Here is a 20,639-nt window from a genome sequence, read left to right on the forward strand (position 1 = left end):
GGTGCCTGCTGCTCCACCCCCACCTTGGCTTGTGCTCTTCTCTCTTTGTCAAATAAATAAAATCTTTTTTTTTTTTTAATTTATTTGACAGACAGAGATCACAAGTAGGCAGAGAGGCAGGCAGAGAGAGAGGAGGAGGCAGGTTCCCTGCTGAGCAGAGAGCCTGATGCGGGACTCGATCTCAGGACCCTGAGAGCACGACCTGAGCTGAAGGCAGAGGCTTTACCCCATTGAGCCACCCAGGTGCCCCTAAAATCTTTTTTTTTTTTTTAAGATTTTATTTATTTATTTGACAGAGAGAGAGAGATCACAAGGAGGCAGAGAGTTGGGGGTGGGGGGGGAACAGGCTCCCTGCTGAGCAGAGAGCCTGATGTAGGGCTCGATCCCTGGACCCTGAGACCACGACCTGAGTCGAAGGCAGAGGCTTAACCCACTGAGCCACCCAGATGCCCCTAAATAAATAAAATCTTAAAGAAAATTTATTTCTTGTAATGTTATTGATTGTTTTAGCTACTCTGCCCTCCTCTTTCCCCTCCATTTTGCCCTGCCATGGTGAACTTGACTTACAGTTTCTTTTTTTTTTTTTAAAGAAATTTTTTTAAAAAATATTTTTTATTTATTTATTTGACAGATAGAGATCACAAGTAGGCAGAGAGGCAGGCAGAGAGAGAGGAGGAAGCAGGCTCCCCACAGAGCAGAGACCCGATGCGGGGCTCGATCCCAGGACCCTGGGATCATGACCTGAGCCGAAGGCAGCGGCTTTAACCCACTGAGCCACCCAGGCGCCCCTACTTACAGTTTCTTAAACCTTCCAAGTTCTTGTTTGCATTCCTTACCTGCATGCATCTCCCCTTGCTTGGAAAGTTGTTCCCTCCTTCTTTTCCACTCATTCTTGTTTTCCTTTAAGATTTACTTAGCTCAGGTGCTACTTCTTTTGGGAAATATTTCCTGATACTTTTCTTTTCCTCCCCACAAATTTTTGCCCACAACTTGAGTTAGGTAAGTATCCCTTTGACTTTGCACAGTATCCTGTGTGAGTCTGTATCATAGCAATAATATGTCTGCCACAATAGATGGTCTTTATCTTGGTGTCCTTGGGACCTGGTATTCCTTGGAACATAATAGACATACATTTATGTATGTATGTATGTATGTATGTATGTATGTATGTATGTATGTATTTGACAGAGAGAGATCACAAATAGGCAGAGAGGCAGGCAGAAAGAGAGAGGAGGAAGCAGGCTCCCTGCTGAGCAGAGAGCCTGACGCGGGACTCGATCCCAGGACCCTGAGATCATGGCCTGAGCCGAAGGCAGAGGTCTAACCCACTGAGCCACCCAGGCGCCCCCATAATAGACATTTAATAAATGTTTAGAAATAAATACTGAATAAAAGGGGTAGCAACTTATGCAGAAGCTCTTCTACTTAAAAACAAAATAGATTTTGAAAAGCTGTTCATAAAACCTGAAGTTTTTTTTTTTTAGGTCCACAGCAATTACACCTTAACTACTGATACCTTTAATTAATCAGTATAGGGCAGGGTAGAGGAGGGTACAATTAATGAACTTTGTTCTAAGTTTCCTTTGTATGTATATATTTTTTAAAAATTTTATTTATTTGTCAGAGAGAGAATGTGAGTGAGAGAGTGCTCAAGCAGGGGGAGCAGCAGGCTAAGGGAGAAGCAGGCTCTCTGCTGAGCAAAGAGTCTGACGTGGCACTAGATCCCAGGACCCTGGGATCATTACTGGAGCACGGAAGGCAACCATTTAACCAACTGAGCCACTCAAGCGCCCCTCCTTTGTACATATTAATGAGAATTTATAACATGTAAACAAAGGAGCTTCTATATTGTACCATTTATAAGTAGAGAAGTTTCTTACAGGGGCGCCTGGGTGGCTCAGTTGGTTAAGCATCCAACTCTCGTTTCAGCTCAGGTCATGATCACAGTGTGGTGAAATCCATCCCTCAAATAGCTCTGCGCTTAGCATGGAGTCTAAGATTCTCCCTCTCCTCTGGTCCTTCCCTCACTTGTGGACACACCCCTCTCTCTCAAGCAAATAAAATCTTTAAAAAAAAAATAAAAGAAGCTGCTTACAGGAAGGAATCATGGCACCAAAGGTTGAGACAAAATGCTCATTTCTTTTATGTAAATCTATTATAGTATCTGTGGAATATCTACAGTATATTTGTAATAATTAGGGTACAAGTTCAGCTGCTATCATAAAAGTCAAAATAACAGTGGATTTGATAAAATGGGATTTTCTCTCAAGCTGATTGTAAGTATCCTATGGCTAATGTGACAGCTCCACAGGTTCCTTCTATACTGTTCCTCTGCCATCCTTAGAGTATTGCCTGTATTGTCCAAGGTAGCTTTTCCATACCATCAGTGTTCTAGAAAGGCAGCAGAATTTTGGAACAAGAGGTAGGAGTTTTTGAACTCTAAACCTTCCTTTTAAGGACATGATTCAGAATTGCCTGTATCATTTCCATTTTTGTCCCATCAGTCAGAATTTATTATTCTATTATTTGTTTCTTCATTTTCCATTTATCAGAATTTAGTGATCACAAATTCACAGTGGCTTCTGGAGTCTGTGAAATCCGGTCTTTAGTTAACTTGTGCCCAGTTTGGGCTTCGTTAGTAGAAGAGGGAAGTGGGTACTGGAAGATAGCAGTCAGCTTCATTTTGCATTCATCCTGTTTGTTTTACATCTTTGAGAGTTTTTAAATACATTTGAATAGTAAGCATTATATTAAGATTTCTGTGCCTATATATTTAATTATGAATCTCTGAGTTTAAAAATGCAAGATTGGGAATTCATCTTCTCTCACATTTTAGGGAGAACTAATGTGGATAGTCTTTTGGTTCGTTGATATGCATGATATTCTGTGCAGCTTTAAGAGAGACTCAGGATTCAGTCTTTCTGGTTACAAATAACATGAACCATTCTTCTCATGAATTTTGATCTCTAAGTAATCATAGTCAGCTGAACTGCTAGGAAAAGTTGATGTAAGACAGTCTGAAATCAGTGTGACAAATTCCTTTTTAAGTTATTGGTCACAGGGGCACTTGGGTGGCTCAGTGTTAACCTGAGGCTTAACCTGTCAAAAGCAGGTTAAGCCTCTGCTTTTGGCTCAGGTCATGATCTCAGCATCCTGGGATCAAACCCCACATTGGGCTCTCTGCTTGGTGGGAAGCCTGCTTCCCACTCTCTCTCTGCCTGCCTCTCTGCCTACTTGTGATCTCTCTCTGTAAAATAAATTTTAAAAATCTTAAAAAAGAAAAAAATTAAAAAATTACTGGTCACAAAAGCTATCTTTGTCTGATACTGTGTCAAATAATACATAGAAATAAATGTATGCTAAATACGTTTTATGCTGTCCATTTCTTTATTGTGATAAACAGTTTGTGGATTCTTTTTCAAATTTCAGGAAGGGTTTAGCTCAACTGTTAAGTGCCTAAATTACTCCTTTTGATCTCTTGATACTAGGGGTATTTAAGTTTAAATTAAACTAATTTAAGCATATATTCACAGTCTCTTCTCTATAATTTAGAAATTCAAAAGTGGCAGAAAAATCTACCCTGAATTCATTTGGCCATGGTATCAGATTTGAACTGATGTAATAGTTATAGTCTTTAGTGTGAATGTTTATACATGTAGTTAAAGAACCAGAAGCAGCAGGTGTTAAGTACTGTGCCATATTTGTATTATATTACCTTTCTAAAAACCCAGTAAGTCAGGATTGTGAAAGGCATCTTTCACAGTAAGGGATTGTGGGTCTGTATTGGCCCAAGCAGAACATCAGCAGAGAGGCAGATATGCTGCAGAAAATGTTAATACACACATGGAGGGATTTAACTACGTAAATTTTATCATCAGCTATTTTCAAAACAGTGATTTCTACAATATCATAAATAATGTAATAGCACTGTTTGAATGAGATGAAGTTTAAGAATATTTGTGACATTCTGAAAGAAACAAATTGAAGATGAATAAATTTTGAATAGACAAAAGTGTTTTGCTTACAGTATGTCCTTCTCCTTCCCTTTTTTTTTTTTAAAAAGCAAAGTTCTCATATAGATGTAGTTCGTTTTCCATGTGTGGTTTATATCAATGAAGTCCGAGTCATACCCCCAGGAGTAAGAGCCCATAGCAGCCTGCCAGATAATAGAGCATATGGGTAAGTCAACTTTCTTTTTAAAAGTGTTTGTGACTAAAGATTGTCTTAGACATATTCTTAAATATAAAAATTTAAGGTAATCTTTTGGAAGTAAGAAAAAACCCAAAAAACTCTAAAACCTTATTCAGTTATAGTTATGTTATGTTGCATTATAATTGACTATAGGCTTTCTGTATAATCCATGTATCATAAATTTGAAAAGAGCAATTTTTTTGGTCTAAGTACTAGTGAAATTTTTTTCTTCATTCATTTTTTAATTGGTAAAATAAGTTTCTATTTTGTAAAATATTCTAGGGTGGCACAATCTGGTAGATGAAGGTTTTTTTTTTTTTAAGATGAATTATTTTTAACTGTTTTTTTTCCTTGAAGATAAATAAGAATTAGTCTGAATATTTAGAAATATATCTTTTATATTATTTTATAATATCAGTTTTCATGACTTAATGGTGATCTTCTTAGCCTGATACATATGTCTTTCTATAAATTTTAGATTCACATTATCCTTTAGTTGTAATTAGCAAGTAGTTGTTTGACGCTTTCTCTTTCTTAGGCTCTGTGGGAATAAGCAAAATGTAAGACATGGTCCCTGATGTGTTGTTGATAACTTTAACAGCTGACCTAAAACAGGAATTTGATCTTTGTTGTAACATGAATAATCATTATCATCTTACTTTAATTACATAATTGGAAGTATAAGCCAAATTTTGGTTGTGGAAGCATGAATATATATAATACATTTATTTATGTGAGTTTTTAGCTATAGTCTCAATACCACATTTCATTATGTGCATGCTGTGATAGCTTGATTTTTGCTAACTTGTAAGAGTTAAACCAGCTACTTAGGAGTCTTATGGTACAGATTCAAAGATAAGGGCTCATTTCTTCATAGTTATGAAATGTAGTTGGCCTTTTATAGAAATAGATATAGAATCTGCAGAGGTTTTCAGGTCATTCAAAAGTAAACAAATGCAAAACAGTAAGAATATTTAATGTTTATAATGAGAAATCATCATTTACTTTACATCTTTTTTCCATGGTTAAAGAAATTAAAACTTACGTTTTCCTATAATTTCTTCCTATTTTTTCCTTTAAAGGAGATGTGCATAGAATGGGAAAGATGGGAGAATGACAGTGTATCTAACAGTCTTCTCTGATTGTACTGCCTTTGGTCAAGGAAGTTTTGTTAGTTATCTATTGCTACATAACAGATTACAGTAAAATTAGCAGCATAAAACAGTAAACATTTATTATTTCACACTATTTCTGAGGGTCAGGAAACCAGAAGTGGATTAGTTGGCTCAGGTTCTCTGATGATGTTATAGTCAAGATATAGCCCGGGCTGCAGTCTCAGAAGATTGACTGGGGCTGGAGAATTTGCTTAAAAGCTCACTCGTGGCTATTGTCAAGAGACGTCATTTCCTTGTCAGGAGATTTTCTCCATGGTGCTGCTCATGTCACAACATGGATTCTTCCAGAGCCAGTGATCCTAGAGAGAGTGAGCATGCTTCTTCTTCTTCTTCTTTTTTTTTTTTTTTTTTTTTAAAGATTTATTTATTTATTTATTTGACAGAGAGAGATCACAAGTAGACAGAGAGGCAGGCAGAGAGAGAGAGAAGGAAGCAGGCTCGCTGCTGAGCGGAGAGCCCGATGCGGGACTTGATCCCAGGACCCTGAGATCATGACCTGAGCCGAAGGCAGTGGCTTAACCCACTGAGCCACCCAGGCGCCCAGTGAGCATGCTTCTAACTTAATATCAGAAATGGCATACTGTCATTTTTACCATATTCTGTTGATTACATATTCTGCTAGTACAGTTTGGGAGGGAACTACACAAAGGTGTGAATACCAGAAATGAGGGGTCTTTGGGGACTATCTTGGACACTGACTAGCACAGCAGGCAAAATGGATCTCTGTCATTGGCTGCAGTTGGTAAGAGTATTGTTACATATTCCGTTCTCTTATTTCTCTTCTGTTTCTTAGCTGGGGGTGAATGGCAGTTCATGTTTTAATAATTCCAGATGTGAAATTATCAGGAACAACTTTATACCTGATTAATGTGTTACAGTGTTATAGAACAATAAAATGAAGTACTAATATAGTCATGCAAATGTAAGATGTTAGGAAGTAATGTTAGAGATCAAGTGATATTTGCACAGTATACTTTACAGTAGTTTTTTTTCTTATTATAAAACTCAGAAATGTGTGGGTAAAATTAAAATCCCTTTAATTCTTCCATCCTGAAAAAATCATTACATTTGATGCATTGTGTTATTTAATGTATATGTGTGTGTTTGTTTATTTTGTTGTTACTTTTTGTAAATGTGGTATCTTACGTGAGGTTAGGTTTTAGAGTCAACAAGTTTTAAGATGGAAGTCTAGTGCAGTCAAATTACCATTGACTATTTTATTTTATTTTTATTTTTAAAAAATATTTTTATTTATTTATTTGTTAGAGGGAGAGAGAGTGCAAGCACATGCACAGAAGCAGGGAGAGAGGCAGGCAGAGGGAGAAGCAAGCTCCTTGATGTGGAACTCGATCCCAAGATCCTAGGATCATGTCCTGAGCCAAAAGCAGACAATTAACTGACTGAGCCACCCAGGCATCCCACCATTGATTCTTTAAATCACCTTTTAGTCACTAGCACCTGAGTCTTTGGGGATTCAGAAGTAAAGAATTTGCATTTGAGCCTGTTTTCCTGTCCTTGAGGTATTGAAGGCCAGGGTCTAGTTTGAAGAAGGAAATGACGGAAAGGCTAGAGATGTTGAACATATATATAGTTGAATTTGGGTAAGGTAAAAGTATGCTACTCTGACCCAACTGTACATTATTTTGTGTATTTCTTTATTTTACTTAACAATTACATCAGGACTACTTCACATCATTAAATATTATTTGAAAATATGGTTTCTAATGATTGCATAATCTAATGAATGACTGTACAGTAGTCCCCCCTTATCCACCATTTCACTTTCTGGGTTTCAGTTAACCTGTGGTCAACTGCAGTCCAGAAGCAGATAATCCTCCTTCTGACACATGTCAGAAGGTCAGTAGTAGACTAATGCTAAGTCACAATGCCAATGTCACTCATCTCACTTCATCTCATCACATAGACATTTTGTCATCTCATATCACAAGATGAAGAGTGAGTTCAGTACGATAAGATACTTCAAGAGAGACTACAGTCATATAACTTATTACAGTATATTATTGTAATTGTTCTATTTTATTATTAGTTGTTAATCTGTTGCTGTGCCTAATTATAAATTGTAGATATATATGTAAAATATAAAAACATATATATGTTTTTTCATACATATATATGAATAAACATAGTATACATATATGAAATATGAAAAAACATAGTATGAAATACATATATATGAAAAAACATAGTATGTATAGGGTTCAGTACTATCCATGGTTTCAGACATCCAATGGGTCTTGGAACATATATTCCCTGTGGATAATGGGGTACTACTGTACTGTATTTGGCTAGTTTCCTTTGTGGGGATCATTAGGTGTTTTTTACTTTTCAAATTACAAGTAAGAGTGTTATGAGCATCCTCTTGAAAAAGATCTTTGTATAACAGTTTCCATAGAAATACTTACTAGAAAAAAGTATTTCTGGATCAGATGGTGTGAACATTTTCTCATTCTCCTGAATTTTATTGCCATATTGCCTTTCAGAACGATTGCACCTGTTTTTACTTCTATCAGTACATGAGGGAACCTGTTTGATATACTCTGGGCACTATGCTTTTTACCATTTGGATTTCTTGTAAATAAGCAACAAAGTATGTGGTATTTAAAAATTAAGGTTTTCAGTTAAGTCTAAGGAATTTCAGCCACGGGTGGAATATATCTGAAGTAAGATTTCATTCTAACACAAATTAAATAGGTTTTACTCTTAACAATATAAATCTACAAAAGAATAAAAAAAATTTATGTAAATTATTGCTATACAAATAGGAATTTATGCTTCAAATCACGATTTAGGGCTCTGATGCTAAAATTATTATAATCTTGTATTAATGTGGGTTAAGTTGAAATCAAATTGTGATTATATAACTTGAAGTTAGTTAACTGCTGACTCTTTTTGCTAATGGAAGGGAGTCATGCTATAAAGAATTATAAAATTGGATGTGACAGTTAATTAGCATTTACCTTTATAATACATTAAAATTAAAAAATATTTACATGTATTAGAATGGTCCAAGTAGCAGCCTAAAGATAATTATTAAAATTTCACTTTCAGTAATATGCAAAGTGAAGTTGTCTACTTGAGAATTGGATATGAATAAAATTATGGAAAATACTATAATTAATTGTATTTTTATTTAAATCATAAGATATAATTCTAGAATTGCTTTTAAATTTGTACTTACTTTGTCTTTTGTTTTAATGTAGGAACTGATTATTGGCAAAGGCTGATATTTCAACTTTGTTTCATTCACAGGGAGACTTCTCCGCACACATTTCAATTAGACTTATTCTTTAACAATGTAAGCAAACCAAGTGCCCCAGTTTTCGATAGGTTGGGAAGGTATGTACCTACCAGGTAATCTCACCAGAAAAGCAGGAGTTAGTAGGCAAACCTTTGTATTCTTTAGATAAAAGAGAAGGATTTATTTGACCAGTTGACATTATTAAAGAAATGTCAACCTCCTAGGAAGATGCTAAGTTTCTTTACAAAATAAAAATTTAAATGTATGAAACATTAGCCATCTTTTATTTGCTTTTTATTGGTATATACATTTCTTATACATACTAAATGATTTGATAATAACCTTCTAATTTGGAAAAAAATTGCTTTTAAATTTCTTTGGAAGAATTGTGTAAACACATTGAGAGCTAATAATTTGTGTCTTTCACATTACACTGCTACATAATTTAAAATTCCAGTCATATTTTGTAAAGTAGGAGAATTTTGTTAACAGAAACCCCCATGTTGGATTATCTGATACATGCTTGGTATTATTAAAACCAGTTGTTTTAATATCTGCAAAATAATTGACGATTAAATGAGTTTACTTAGAACTCATTTATAAAATAAAAAATTTAAAGGTGGCTTAAAAATGGAAAAATTTCTATCCCTTTCCAGGAATTAATATTTTTTTAGATTTTACTTGTTATTTAATTGATCCTTCACTCAGTTATTATTAACTTATATTGGTAATTCAACTTTTTAAAGAAAAAAACAAAGGGAACTTAGATAATCTGAAGCAGCTAATTTTTAATATTATACAATATTTTTCTTATTCAGTACCTACTTGGTAAAAATAGGTGCTTTTCTCTATTTGGTCCCATTATACAATTTTGGAAGGCTATAAGGCTACTTTGGCTATATATTGGAATTACCTGGGTTGCTTTTTTTTTTTTCTTTTAAACTTGGGATGCTTTAAAAAAAAAAAAGTATTGATACCTATGCCTGTCCCAAACCAGTTAAATTGGAATCTCTGAGGAGTTTGTTTTATACTTGATTAACTTTTTGGGGGGTATAAATTAAACCTATACTTTGTGGTTTATTAAAACAATAATCTAGCATTTGGTTTTATTAAAACATAAAGGTTTAGAAAGATTTCTTCATGAACTGTGATGTTCAGTGTTTGAGCCTATATATTTATTCCTACTCTTTTGGCAGCCTGGAATATGATGAGAATACTTCTATCATCTTTAGACCCAACTCAAAGGTAATTGCAGAAGTCAGTTTTCATCTTGTTCCTACTGTTTGTTTTCACTTTCATTGAAAGTTTTGATCTAAATGAACCAGTGATGCAGAATATTGGCCTATTTCGTTCTAGTGCTGCAGGATAACATCATTTCTTGTCTGATTCCTCTTGTGTCTAGAAGCTATTTTAAAATGGAGCAAAGACAATGTAATGTTATTGTCTACCCATAAAGCTCTTTCTTCCTCTAATTCTAATGTGAGTCAGGAAGAGGCCACCATTTGTGCTTTCCCTTCTTTCCTTTAGGTGAGCAAGTTAGGAAGATAACAGGAAGGTAAATTGTTATTAGACACCATTGTGCCTTAGGTTTCTTAACAAATACATATTTTATATCTCTTCCTTACATATCAGAAGTATGCCTTATTTCTTGATATATAAAATGCCATTCTGGAAGCATCTAGAAGAGCTAAATCATGGGCAGTCAGCTATGTAAAAATAATCATGATCTTATATGGGGATTACTCGGCCTTTTTTTTTTTTTTTTTTTTTTTTGGTGGGGAGGTGGTATTTAATCCTGTGCAGTCTGTTTAGACTAAAAATTATCTTCCTTATCTCTTTATTTGTCTTCCAGTGGGGCTTCTGTTTAGAATCTGTTGATCCCTGGGCATTGTCTTTGAGCCTTTCTTCTGGCCCTGAGCTTTCCTTTACTGGAGTTTGCTAGAGTTAGCAAGGAAAATAATAATTTCTTTCTTCCTTATTATGCCTTTAGAAGGGGCCCCAGTACTACTTATTACTTCATCTTTACTCCACATGGTAGAGTGGAAAGAACTCAGAACAGGGACTTTGGTTTCTAGTTCAGTTTCTTCTACTGACATTCTGATTTTCTTACCTGTGGATAATACTCACTGTGGCTACCTGTCAAAGTCATTGTGAGAATATGGCAATTAATGTAGATAAGTATTGAAGAACAAAAGAAAATATCGAGGATTGATGGCATTGATAAAGTCTTTGATCTTTTTAGGAGAAAGTTTCTTTGCAAAAACACTTTGTTTAATACTTCTGGTTACCCAGAAGTAATTTTTAAGTACAGTGTTTAAGTTGGGCATGTGAAAAGAATGCTATAGAATTTTATGGACTTTATAATTCTTCAGACTGGGCACAATTTGTGCTTCTGTGCACCTCCATGACTTCTTTAACTATTGGTGTTTAATTTATTAATTGGCAGTAACTCCCACTTAATTTTGTTCTCATTTCTATTCTCATGATTGAGAATCTGGTTATGCTTTTTGAACAGAGTTGACATACGGTATCAGAGGAGATGTAGTCTTGAGACAGGTTTATGTATAGCAAGTCTGGAGGGCCACATCAAAGCTATGCCTCTGCGTAAATTTTCACCAGTATTGATCTTTGCAGTTTCAGCATACTTTTAAAGACTTCAGTTTAACCACAAAGTAGTTTGAGATCAGTTTACTTTTGGCATATTAAAACATTAACTTGAAAGATACTTTCCTCCAACAAATTAGGTGAATACCGATGGTTTGGTGTTAAGAGGCTGGTATAATTGTCTGACACTGGCAATATATGGATCAGTGGATAGAGTGATAAGTCATGACAGAGATTCTCCACCTCCACCACCACCACCTCCGCCTCCTCCCCAGCCACAGCCAAATTTGAAAAGGAATCCAAAACATGGTGAGAATTTTAAATTTGTCTTTGTCAGTGACATTTCTGTTTTTTATAGTAGGAATAGGTAATTCAAATAGCCCTTTCACCCTTTGAACCTTCCTTAAAACTTGAGAAGAAAGCATTGTCAGTCTCCCGGTTCTTTCCTATAGGAGTTTCTTTTTATGTTGAAGTGGTTACATTTTATTTTCTTCATCTAGTTTCCTAGAATGCTTTTTGAATTAACCTGACGTTTTTAAAAATTTAAGACATGTAGTTGTAACCCAGTGGTTACTTGTGGTTTAATATCAAAATTATCGCCAAAGGAATTAAGGAATAGAGAGTAAGTTTGGTATATATTCTTAGAATACTCGTCTTGATTTTTTTGTTTTCTAGGTGTGCATTTTAGGTTTGGTTAGATGTCTAAATGCACATTTTTCCCCCATTTTTGAGAACTTTTGCTCATTAATTGGAGACAAGAAAAATAACTTTATTAAATTTCAGTGGCTTTCCTTCTATAAAGCAGGCAGCTGGACTCCTGCATCTCTTTTCCTTATTCCAGTATTATTCACCTATGCTGTTGAAATAAGGAGATTCAGGAATACATTTTTTTGAAATTATAATTGAGGTCACTAGGGGGGAGTCTTTTGCTTTACAATGAGCATTTTATGAGCCAATAAATGACCTCCTCTTAAGCATGATTTAATAGTGCGATATGAGCTCTTTGTCTCTGATAGTCACATACTGTATTTTCTTCTCCTTGCTTTTCTGTCTTAAAGATTTATTTATTTATTTTAGAGAGGGGAGAGGGCAGAGAGAGGGAGAAAGAATTTTTTTTTTAATTTAAATTCAGTTAATTAACATATATTATTGGTGTCTGAGGTAGAGGTCAGTGATTCATTAGTACTTATATAATACCCAGTGTTCATTACATTACGTGCCCTCCTTAATGCCTGTCACCTAGTTACCCCATCCTCCCACCTTCCTGCCCTCTAGCAACCCTCAATTTGTTTCCTATGATTAAGAGTCTCTTATGGTTTGTCTCAGAGGGAGAAAGAATCTTAGCAGACTGTCCCAAGCACAGAATCCCATGAGGGCTCCATTCTGTGACCCTGAGATCAGGACCTGAGCCAAACTAAGAGTCGGTTGCTCAGCTGATTTCACCACCTGGGCGTCCCTTTCATCTCTTTTCTTAAATCTTGTCTATTTGAAGTTAATCTTTCTCTTTTCTTTTTTTAAAGACTTAGCATTTGTTTTAGAGAGAAAGAGAGTAAGAGCATGGGCCAGAGGGTGGGGTAGGGAGAGGGGCAGAGAGAGAGGAGAGAGAGAATACCAAGCAAACTCCCTGCTGAGCATGGAGCCTTCCTTAGACATGGGGCTTGTTCTCATGACCCATAAGATCATGACCTGAGTGGAAACCAAGAGTCAGATTCTCAATCCACCGAGCCACCCAGACGCCCTATCAATTTTTCTTTTAAGCCTTCAGTTTTCTGTGCTCCTTTGTCTTTTTTTTTTTTTTTACCAGACTTTGAGCTCCTTGTAGACTGAGAATATGTTTTACTTGCGTTTGTGTTTCTAGTCTTATCACATCCATCTTAATCATAGTGCCTAACATATATAGTGGCTACTCAGAATTTTTGTTTAATGCACTGACTTGTTTTAAAATTGACACTTGTGGGGCGCCTGGGTGGCTCACTGGGTTAAAGCCTCTGCCTTCGGCTCAGGTCATGATCCCAGGGTCCTGGTATCGACCCCTGTGTTGGGCTCTCTGCTCAGCTGGGAGCCTGCTTCCCTTCCTCTCTCTCTGCCTACTTCTCTGCCTGCTTGTGATTTCTGCCTGTCAAATAAATAAATAAAATCTTAAAAAAAATAATATTGACACTTGTTCTCATATATTTTCTGTATATGAATGTAAGTATGTTTTTAGTTTTTTATTTTGAAATAATTATAGATTCATAGGAGGTTGCAAAGAACTTCATGAGGAAGTCCTATGAGTCTTTTCCCAGGTTCCCCCACAGATAACATCTTTTACAAGTGTAGAACAATATCAAAACAAAATTTTCTATAGAGCTCGTTCAGATTTCACCAATTGTGTGTGTGTGTGTAGCTGTATGCAGCTTTATGTTTTGTATAGCTTTTCATAACCACCACTACAATCAAGATAATTGATTGTACCATCAAATTATTCTGGTGTTATTCTTTAATAGCTATCTGCATGCCACTCATCCCTAACCTTTGGCAGTAATCTATTCTCCAACTCTGTAATTTTATTATTTCATGAATATTACATTAATGGAGGCATGCAGTAGGTATCTTCTTGAGATTGGCTTTTTCCAATCTGCATAATTTCTTTGGAGTTCATCCACTTTGTTGTGTGTGTCAATAGTTCATTCTTTTTTGTTGCTGAATAGTATTACATTAGTATGGATATATCAGAGTTTAACTTTGGACTTTTAACTGAAGGACACTTTAGTTTCCAGTTTCTGACTTTTGCAAATAAAGCTGTTATGAACAGCTTTTTGTGTACATCTTCCTGAGGAAAATAAGTCTTCATTTCTCTGGGATAATGCCCAAGAGTATATTTTAGTATGTGGGCAGTCAGAAATTCTAACTTTTGTAATATAAATTAATTAGTAAAATTTGTTAGATGTTGGGAAGGGAAAGTTTATCAATAAATTCTGAAGATGAAAAATTCAAATGATTAACAGCTTTTTTGTCATACATTCATTTCACTTTATTTTAATAATTTGAAAATTCTTTTTCTGTCTCTACTAAAACTAGCTGATGGGGAGAAAGAAGATCAGTTTAATGGAAGCCCCCCAAGACCACAGCCAAGGGGACCAAGAACTCCTCCAGGACCACCTCCACCTGATGATGATGAAGATGATCCCATACCTTTGCCAGGTATGAACAAAATCAGTGCCCCCCCACCTTGATTAGTGTTGTAGTGCTTTTTGATTAAAGGAAAAAATTAGATATAGGTAATCAAATTGTAATGAATGCCCCCAACCCTTTTCCTGTGCAGTATTTCCTTATGTTTTTCTGTTGGCAGGTGAACTTATTTTAAAAATCAGTTCATTTATTTGAACCTGTACCAACATTGCTTTGAAAATAAAGTGCTGCAGTAATATATACAGAAGAGTACCAGTTAAAAATAAGCAGTATGTATTGGAAGAGTTAATAACCTGTATAATTAATAACCTGTATAATTAATGGCTGAAAAGAAAAGGATTAGTTTCTAGTGTTAGAACGTAAAATAGTGTACTTTATTAATTCTCACTGTATAAAGTTAAACAATACATACTCCTAATATTTTCAGAAGGAGGTAATTCTACCACTTTTCTTAAAAGGGTATTTTTTTTTTTTTAAAGATTTTATTTATTTATTTGACAGACAGAGATCACAAGTAGGCAGAGAGGCAGGCAGAGAGAGAGGAGGAAACAGGCTCCCCGCAGAGCAGAGAGCCTGATGCGGGGCTCGATCCCAGGATCCTGGGATCATGACCTGAGCCAAAGGCAGAGGCTTTAACCCACTGAGCCACCCAGGCGCCCCAAAAAAGGGTATTTTTTTTTAAAAGGGTATAGATGAGCTAAATCATACAAAATGTCACTAAGTGGCTGCAGTATCCAGTCTGCTACCTCATGTTATTTAAACCGTTAAAACAATCTGTCTCTTAAATCTCATTTTTTCAGTGTCTGGTGATAAGGAAGAGGATGCTTCTCATAGAGAAGATTACTTTGAACCCATTTCTCCTGATCGGAATTCTGTTCCCCAGGAAGGGCAGTATTCTGACGAAGGAGAGGTAGAAGAAGAACAGCAAGAAGAAGGAGAAGATGATGAAGATGATGTGGACATAGAGGAAGAAGAGGATGACGATGAGGATGATCGCCATACGGTAGACAGTATCCCTGAGGAAGAAGAAGATGATGAAGAGGAAGAAGGTGAAGAGGATGAAGAAGGTGAAGGTGGGTTATATTTATTAGGACTTTTTGGTTTTAGGTACAAGGAATTAACTTGATGTAGCTTTGAGCAATGCAAGAGAATTTAGAGCAAAGATCAATGGCTTTCAAGAAATGAAAAAGATAGAATGTAGCTAGGCCTCAAGACTTGACTATTTATGTTTTATGTTTCAGTTTATTTTCTCTGTCAGCTGACTCTCATTTCCCTGTTCACCCCACAGGTTTAATCTCCTCTTTTTAACCAACTAGCCTGAACTATCTGGCTGTATCTCAGTTTTATTTGCATTTTCCTGGGAGAAAGATTGTTTGACTTGCTAAAATATCTGTTGCCCCTTGGTACCATAGCTTTTGGCCAAGGAAGCAAGATCACATTGCAAATACTTGGTGATTAGAGATTTGGTGGGCTGTTTTCAGAGTAAGGCATGGTGTTGTAAGCTGGATGGAATTCCTAAAGATATCTGCCACCTAGATATTTTAGCAAAATGCTACATTTTTAGAAGTTCAGGGGAAAAGAATCTCAACTATACAGGTTGTATGACAGCATGATGCAGTCCTTTGACTAGGCTTAATTTTTCCTTTGAAAGTAAAAAGTGAGAGATACTCAAGCCAATTGACTCTTACTTTGTCTAAGAAATAGCATGTAATATTAAAGCATTTATGTAAAATGACATACCCCATATAGCTATAGGGTGCTTGACCATTGAAAAGCTTAATAGAAACTGCCTTGTTTTTTTCTAAAATAGTGAAGATGAGGGTGATTCTGCATGAAAGTAGATTTTGGTATCACAGGGGCCCTTTACAGAATAGGAATAGTTAAGTTAGTAATACTTTTTTAGCTACTCCCATTCCCAGATTTGCAAATAATATTTTTTATATTTATTGTATTTGACTGGCAAATAGTAGCTAGATTTCAGGCAGGCTGTTTTCTTAATCATTTTTGTAGAAAGGTGAGACAAAGAGACTAGTTAATTTAGTTTTTAATAAAAGATATTTGGCCTGTCCCAGAGTCAGGCCTCTGTAAGCCCTTATCTTTTCAGATATGATGAGTATATGGCTAAGGCTAACTTGTTTTGAGCAAAAGAAGTCAAAAGATGGCTGATGTTGGAGGAATACTCTAGAAACATTTCCTTTTCTTACATAAACAGTTACTACTCATGCCAGTTTCCCCACAGCCAGGCAATAACAATGTTAAAAAGTGAAACCAGGTTTTCTCTCTATCTAATTTTTGTTTTTAATTAGAGGAAAAAGTTGTACCTGTATAATGATAAGAAAGCTTTGTTTTGGCCCAGCCAAGCATTTTTTTTTTTTTTAATTTTTTTAAGGATTATTTATTTATTTATTTGACAGACGGAGGTCATAAGTAGGCAGAGAGGCAGGCAGAGATAGAGAGAGAGGGAAGCAGGCTCCCTGCTGAGCAGAGAGCCCCATGCGGGGCTCGATCCCAGGACCCTGAGACCATGACCTGAGCCAAAGGCAGAGGCTTTAACCCACTGAGCCACCCAGGCGCCCCCCAGCCAAGCATTTTAAGTGAACAACTTTTCCATAAAAATAAAATACAGACCTAAGAAACTGTGTGATAGGTAAATGAAGAGAAATAAAAATTCAGGAATATGAAATTAATGTTAAAAAAAACTCAAAATGTTTTCATTGAAAATACTTGGTTTGGTTTTGGCATTATTAGTTAAATTTAATAGTCTTTCCCATCAATTTTTTTTCCATGTTAAAAATGCTTAAAAATACTCTCAGGAGGGCAAGGTTAACTTCTTCCCTTTTGAGAGAGGTACTTTTGTTACTTTATGACATTTCTAATTTTATTTCTGTGAGAAAAAGATATCTGCAGCAGAGTTAGTTGTAAAGTTGAACAGATAGAAGACTTTGCTTATGAAGTGTCTCATTATTTTATTAGAAATTACAGGATGTTGATAATTGTTGATAAGGTATTGGGGCAGAAATTAATTTTGTTGAAAAATCATTAATTTTTATATTTTTGCCATATTACTAAATAAAATATTTTTTGATTAGATTTTTGACATTATATAACAGTAATGTAATATTTAAATATCATTTGAACTGATTTTCAGGGGATGATGGTTATGAACAAATTTCCAGTGATGAAGATGGAATTGCTGACTTGGAACGTGAAACCTTTAAGTATCCGAATTTTGATGTTGAATACACTCCTGAAGACTTAGCTTCAGTTCCTCCTATGACATATGATCCATATGACAGGGAGCTTGTACCACTCTTATACTTCAGCTGTCCCTACAAGACTTCTTTTGAAATTGAAATCAGTAGAATGAAAGATCAAGGTCCAGATAAAGAAAATTCAGGGGCAGTGGAAGCTTCAGTGAAGTTAACTGAACTGTTAGATTTGTATCAGGAAGATAGAGGTGCAAAATGGGTAACAGCTTTAGAAGAAATTCCAAGTTTAATAATAAAAGGATTAAGTTACTTGCAGTTGAAAAACACAAAACAAGACTCTCTTGGCCAGTTGGTTGACTGGACCATGCAAGCTTTAAATTTACAGGTAGCTCTTCGCCAGCCCATTGCCTTAAATGTCCGACAACTCAAAGCTGGGACCAAATTAGTGTCCTCACTAGCAGAATGTGGGTCTCAAGGAGTCATGGGATTGCTACAAGCAGGAGTAATCAATGGATTATTTGAGCTTCTGTTTGCTGATCATGTCTCATCTTCCCTTAAGTTAAATGCTTTTAAAGCTTTGGACAGTGTCATTAGTATGACGGAAGGAATGGAAGCCTTTTTAAGAGGTAGGCAGAATGAAAAAAGTGGCTATCAAAAACTCCTGGAGCTCATACTTTTAGATCAGACTGTGAGAGTTGTCACTGCTGGTTCGGCTATTCTTCAGAAGTGCCATTTCTATGAAATCTTGTCAGAGATTAAAAGACTTGGTGACCATTTAGCAGAGAAGACTTCATCTGTTCCTAACCACAGTGAACCTGATCATGACACAGATACTGGACTTGAGAGAACAAACCCAGAATATGAAAATGAGGTAGAGGCGTCAATGGATATGGATCTTTTGGAATCCTCAAATATAAGTGAAGGGGAAATAGAAAAGCTTATTAATCTCCTAGAAGAAGTTTTCCATTTAATGGAAACTGCACCTCACACAATGATCCAGCCACCTGTTAAGTCTTTCCCAACAATGGCGCGTATTACTGGACCTCCAGAAAGGGATGATCCATACCCTGTTCTCTTTAGGTAAGACATTTTTGGTTTGGGAAAACACACTTCACACATTACTGCAGGCAGTTTTATATGGTTGATTTTTTTTTTTTTTTTTTTAATTTGTAAGCAGTGCATATCTGTGTAAGGATATTCTGTATTTCAAAATAGATTGTAGTGAAATGGGAAGTATACCACTCTGGGAGAGCTATATTTTATTAGCACTTAAAGTAGTAAAAGCAACTTAAGCTAAAGATAGTGATCGTCAAAGTCAACAACAGTGCTTGGATAAGCTTGTCTATGAGCAAGAATAAATGAGGAACTGTAGAATTGTTTCTGGGAAGGTGGTGTGGGACAAGAAGATGGCTCAGGAAAGAGAGAGTTTTTCTGTGTGAACCTGTTTGTATTTTATCTCTCTTAACATTGCAAGTTAAACTTATATTTTACTAATTTAATTTTACAGACCTGGTTAAATATCTTTAAGTTTCAGTTACCACTTATTTATGATCTCTAACTCTGTTGTTGTTTTAAGTGGGCCCTATGCTCATTGTGGGGCTTGAACTCACAACTGTGAGATCAAGAGTCGTATGCTCTACCAACTGAGCCAGCCAAATGCCCCTGTCTAACTCTATTTGTTGATAGAGTTTTGCCATTATTAAGATCAGTGCCCACAGTAGATTTTTAAATTTTGTTTTAATTTTTTTTTTTAAAGATTTATTTATTTATTTATTTGACAGAGAGAGAGATCACAAGTAGGCAGAGAGGCAGGCAGAGAGAGGAGGAAGCAGGCTCCCTGCGGAGCAGAGAGCCCGATGCGGGGCTCAATCCCAGGACCCTGAGATCATGACCTGAGCCGAAGGCAGCGGTTTAATCCACTGAGCCACCCAGGCGCCCTTGTTTTAATTTTTGATACTTTTTTTTGCATTTTGCCTGTAAATAATTTTCTAGCTAATGGGAAAAATGGCATTTTTAATATGTTATTCCTTATTTCTGTGATTGATTTTTGTCTTGATTTGGAGCATACTGCATTAACAGAAAATAGAGTGCTAGTTCATAAAATCTGTATCTGTCCATTCCTATTTTTAACTGAACTGTTAGATCTTGCCTTAGTTTGAGTTCTTTCAAGAACAAAAGATGATAATGCTAGAGCAAGGTCCGGTTGGAGATGGCATCAAGAGTACAAGTGTGGGGGTTTGGTTTTGAACAGAAGAAAAGAAATCTTATGTGTGTACAAATATAGATACATTTGTAATACAGAGACAGTAAAGGAGCCAAGGCACTTTGCACTGATCACTTCATTTTAAGTAAGGTAAGAGGCGAGGTCAGACACTGAGGATAAATTAGGGTAGTGACTCTAAGGAAGGGAGTAATGCTTTCTGTCTCTGAAGGGTAACTGGTAATTAAAGGCTTATTAAGTATTATTTTCTTCTCTGTAACTGGAGAAGGTACATTCAGGTATCAGACTTGAGGAAGTAAAGGGCCTTGAATGCTGTGCTAAGGAATTTGGGGTTTTATTTATTTATTTGTTTGTTTATTTTTTATTTTTTATCTTTTTTAAAAAACATTTTATTTATTTATTTATTTGCCAGAGAGAGAGGAGAGAACACAAGCAGGGTGAGTGGCAGGCAGAGGGAGAGGGAGATGCAGGCTTCCTGTTGAGCAGGGAGCCCGATGTGGGGCTCGCTCCCAGGACACCGGGATCATGACCTGAGACGAAGGCACCGACTGAGTCACTCAGGCACCCCTATTTTATTTTACTTTATTTTTTTAAAGATTTTACTTATTTCCGTAGAGAGAGAGAGTGAGCACAAGCAGGAGGAATGGCAGGCATAGGGAGAAGCAGACTTCCTGCTAGGCAAGGAACCTGATTGGGGACTTGATCCCAGGACCCTGAGATCATGACCTGAGCCAAAGGCAGACACTTAACTGATTGAGCCATCCAGGCATCCCTGGATTTTGTTTTTAGAATATGGGAAGATCTTGACT

The 20,639-nt window shown here is 36.0% G+C and overlaps 1 protein-coding gene across 1 annotated transcript in view; it reads left to right on the top strand.

Annotated features, from left to right (window-relative positions):
* VIRMA (vir like m6A methyltransferase associated) overlaps nt 1-20,639 on the top strand; it is a 60,492-nt gene that overhangs the window by 6,085 nt on the left and 33,768 nt on the right. The window contains exons 2-8 of the mRNA XM_046009372.1: nt 4,064-4,179; nt 8,637-8,723; nt 9,822-9,870; nt 11,370-11,538; nt 14,290-14,412; nt 15,201-15,473; nt 17,549-18,689. Coding sequence (XP_045865328.1) covers nt 4,064-4,179; nt 8,637-8,723; nt 9,822-9,870; nt 11,370-11,538; nt 14,290-14,412; nt 15,201-15,473; nt 17,549-18,689 — 1,958 coding nt within the window. The remainder of the gene's footprint in view (nt 1-4,063; nt 4,180-8,636; nt 8,724-9,821; nt 9,871-11,369; nt 11,539-14,289; nt 14,413-15,200; nt 15,474-17,548; nt 18,690-20,639) is intronic.

Source organism: Meles meles, chromosome 1, assembly GCF_922984935.1.
Source record: "Meles meles chromosome 1, mMelMel3.1 paternal haplotype, whole genome shotgun sequence".
Taxonomy (NCBI): domain Eukaryota; kingdom Metazoa; phylum Chordata; class Mammalia; order Carnivora; family Mustelidae; genus Meles; species Meles meles.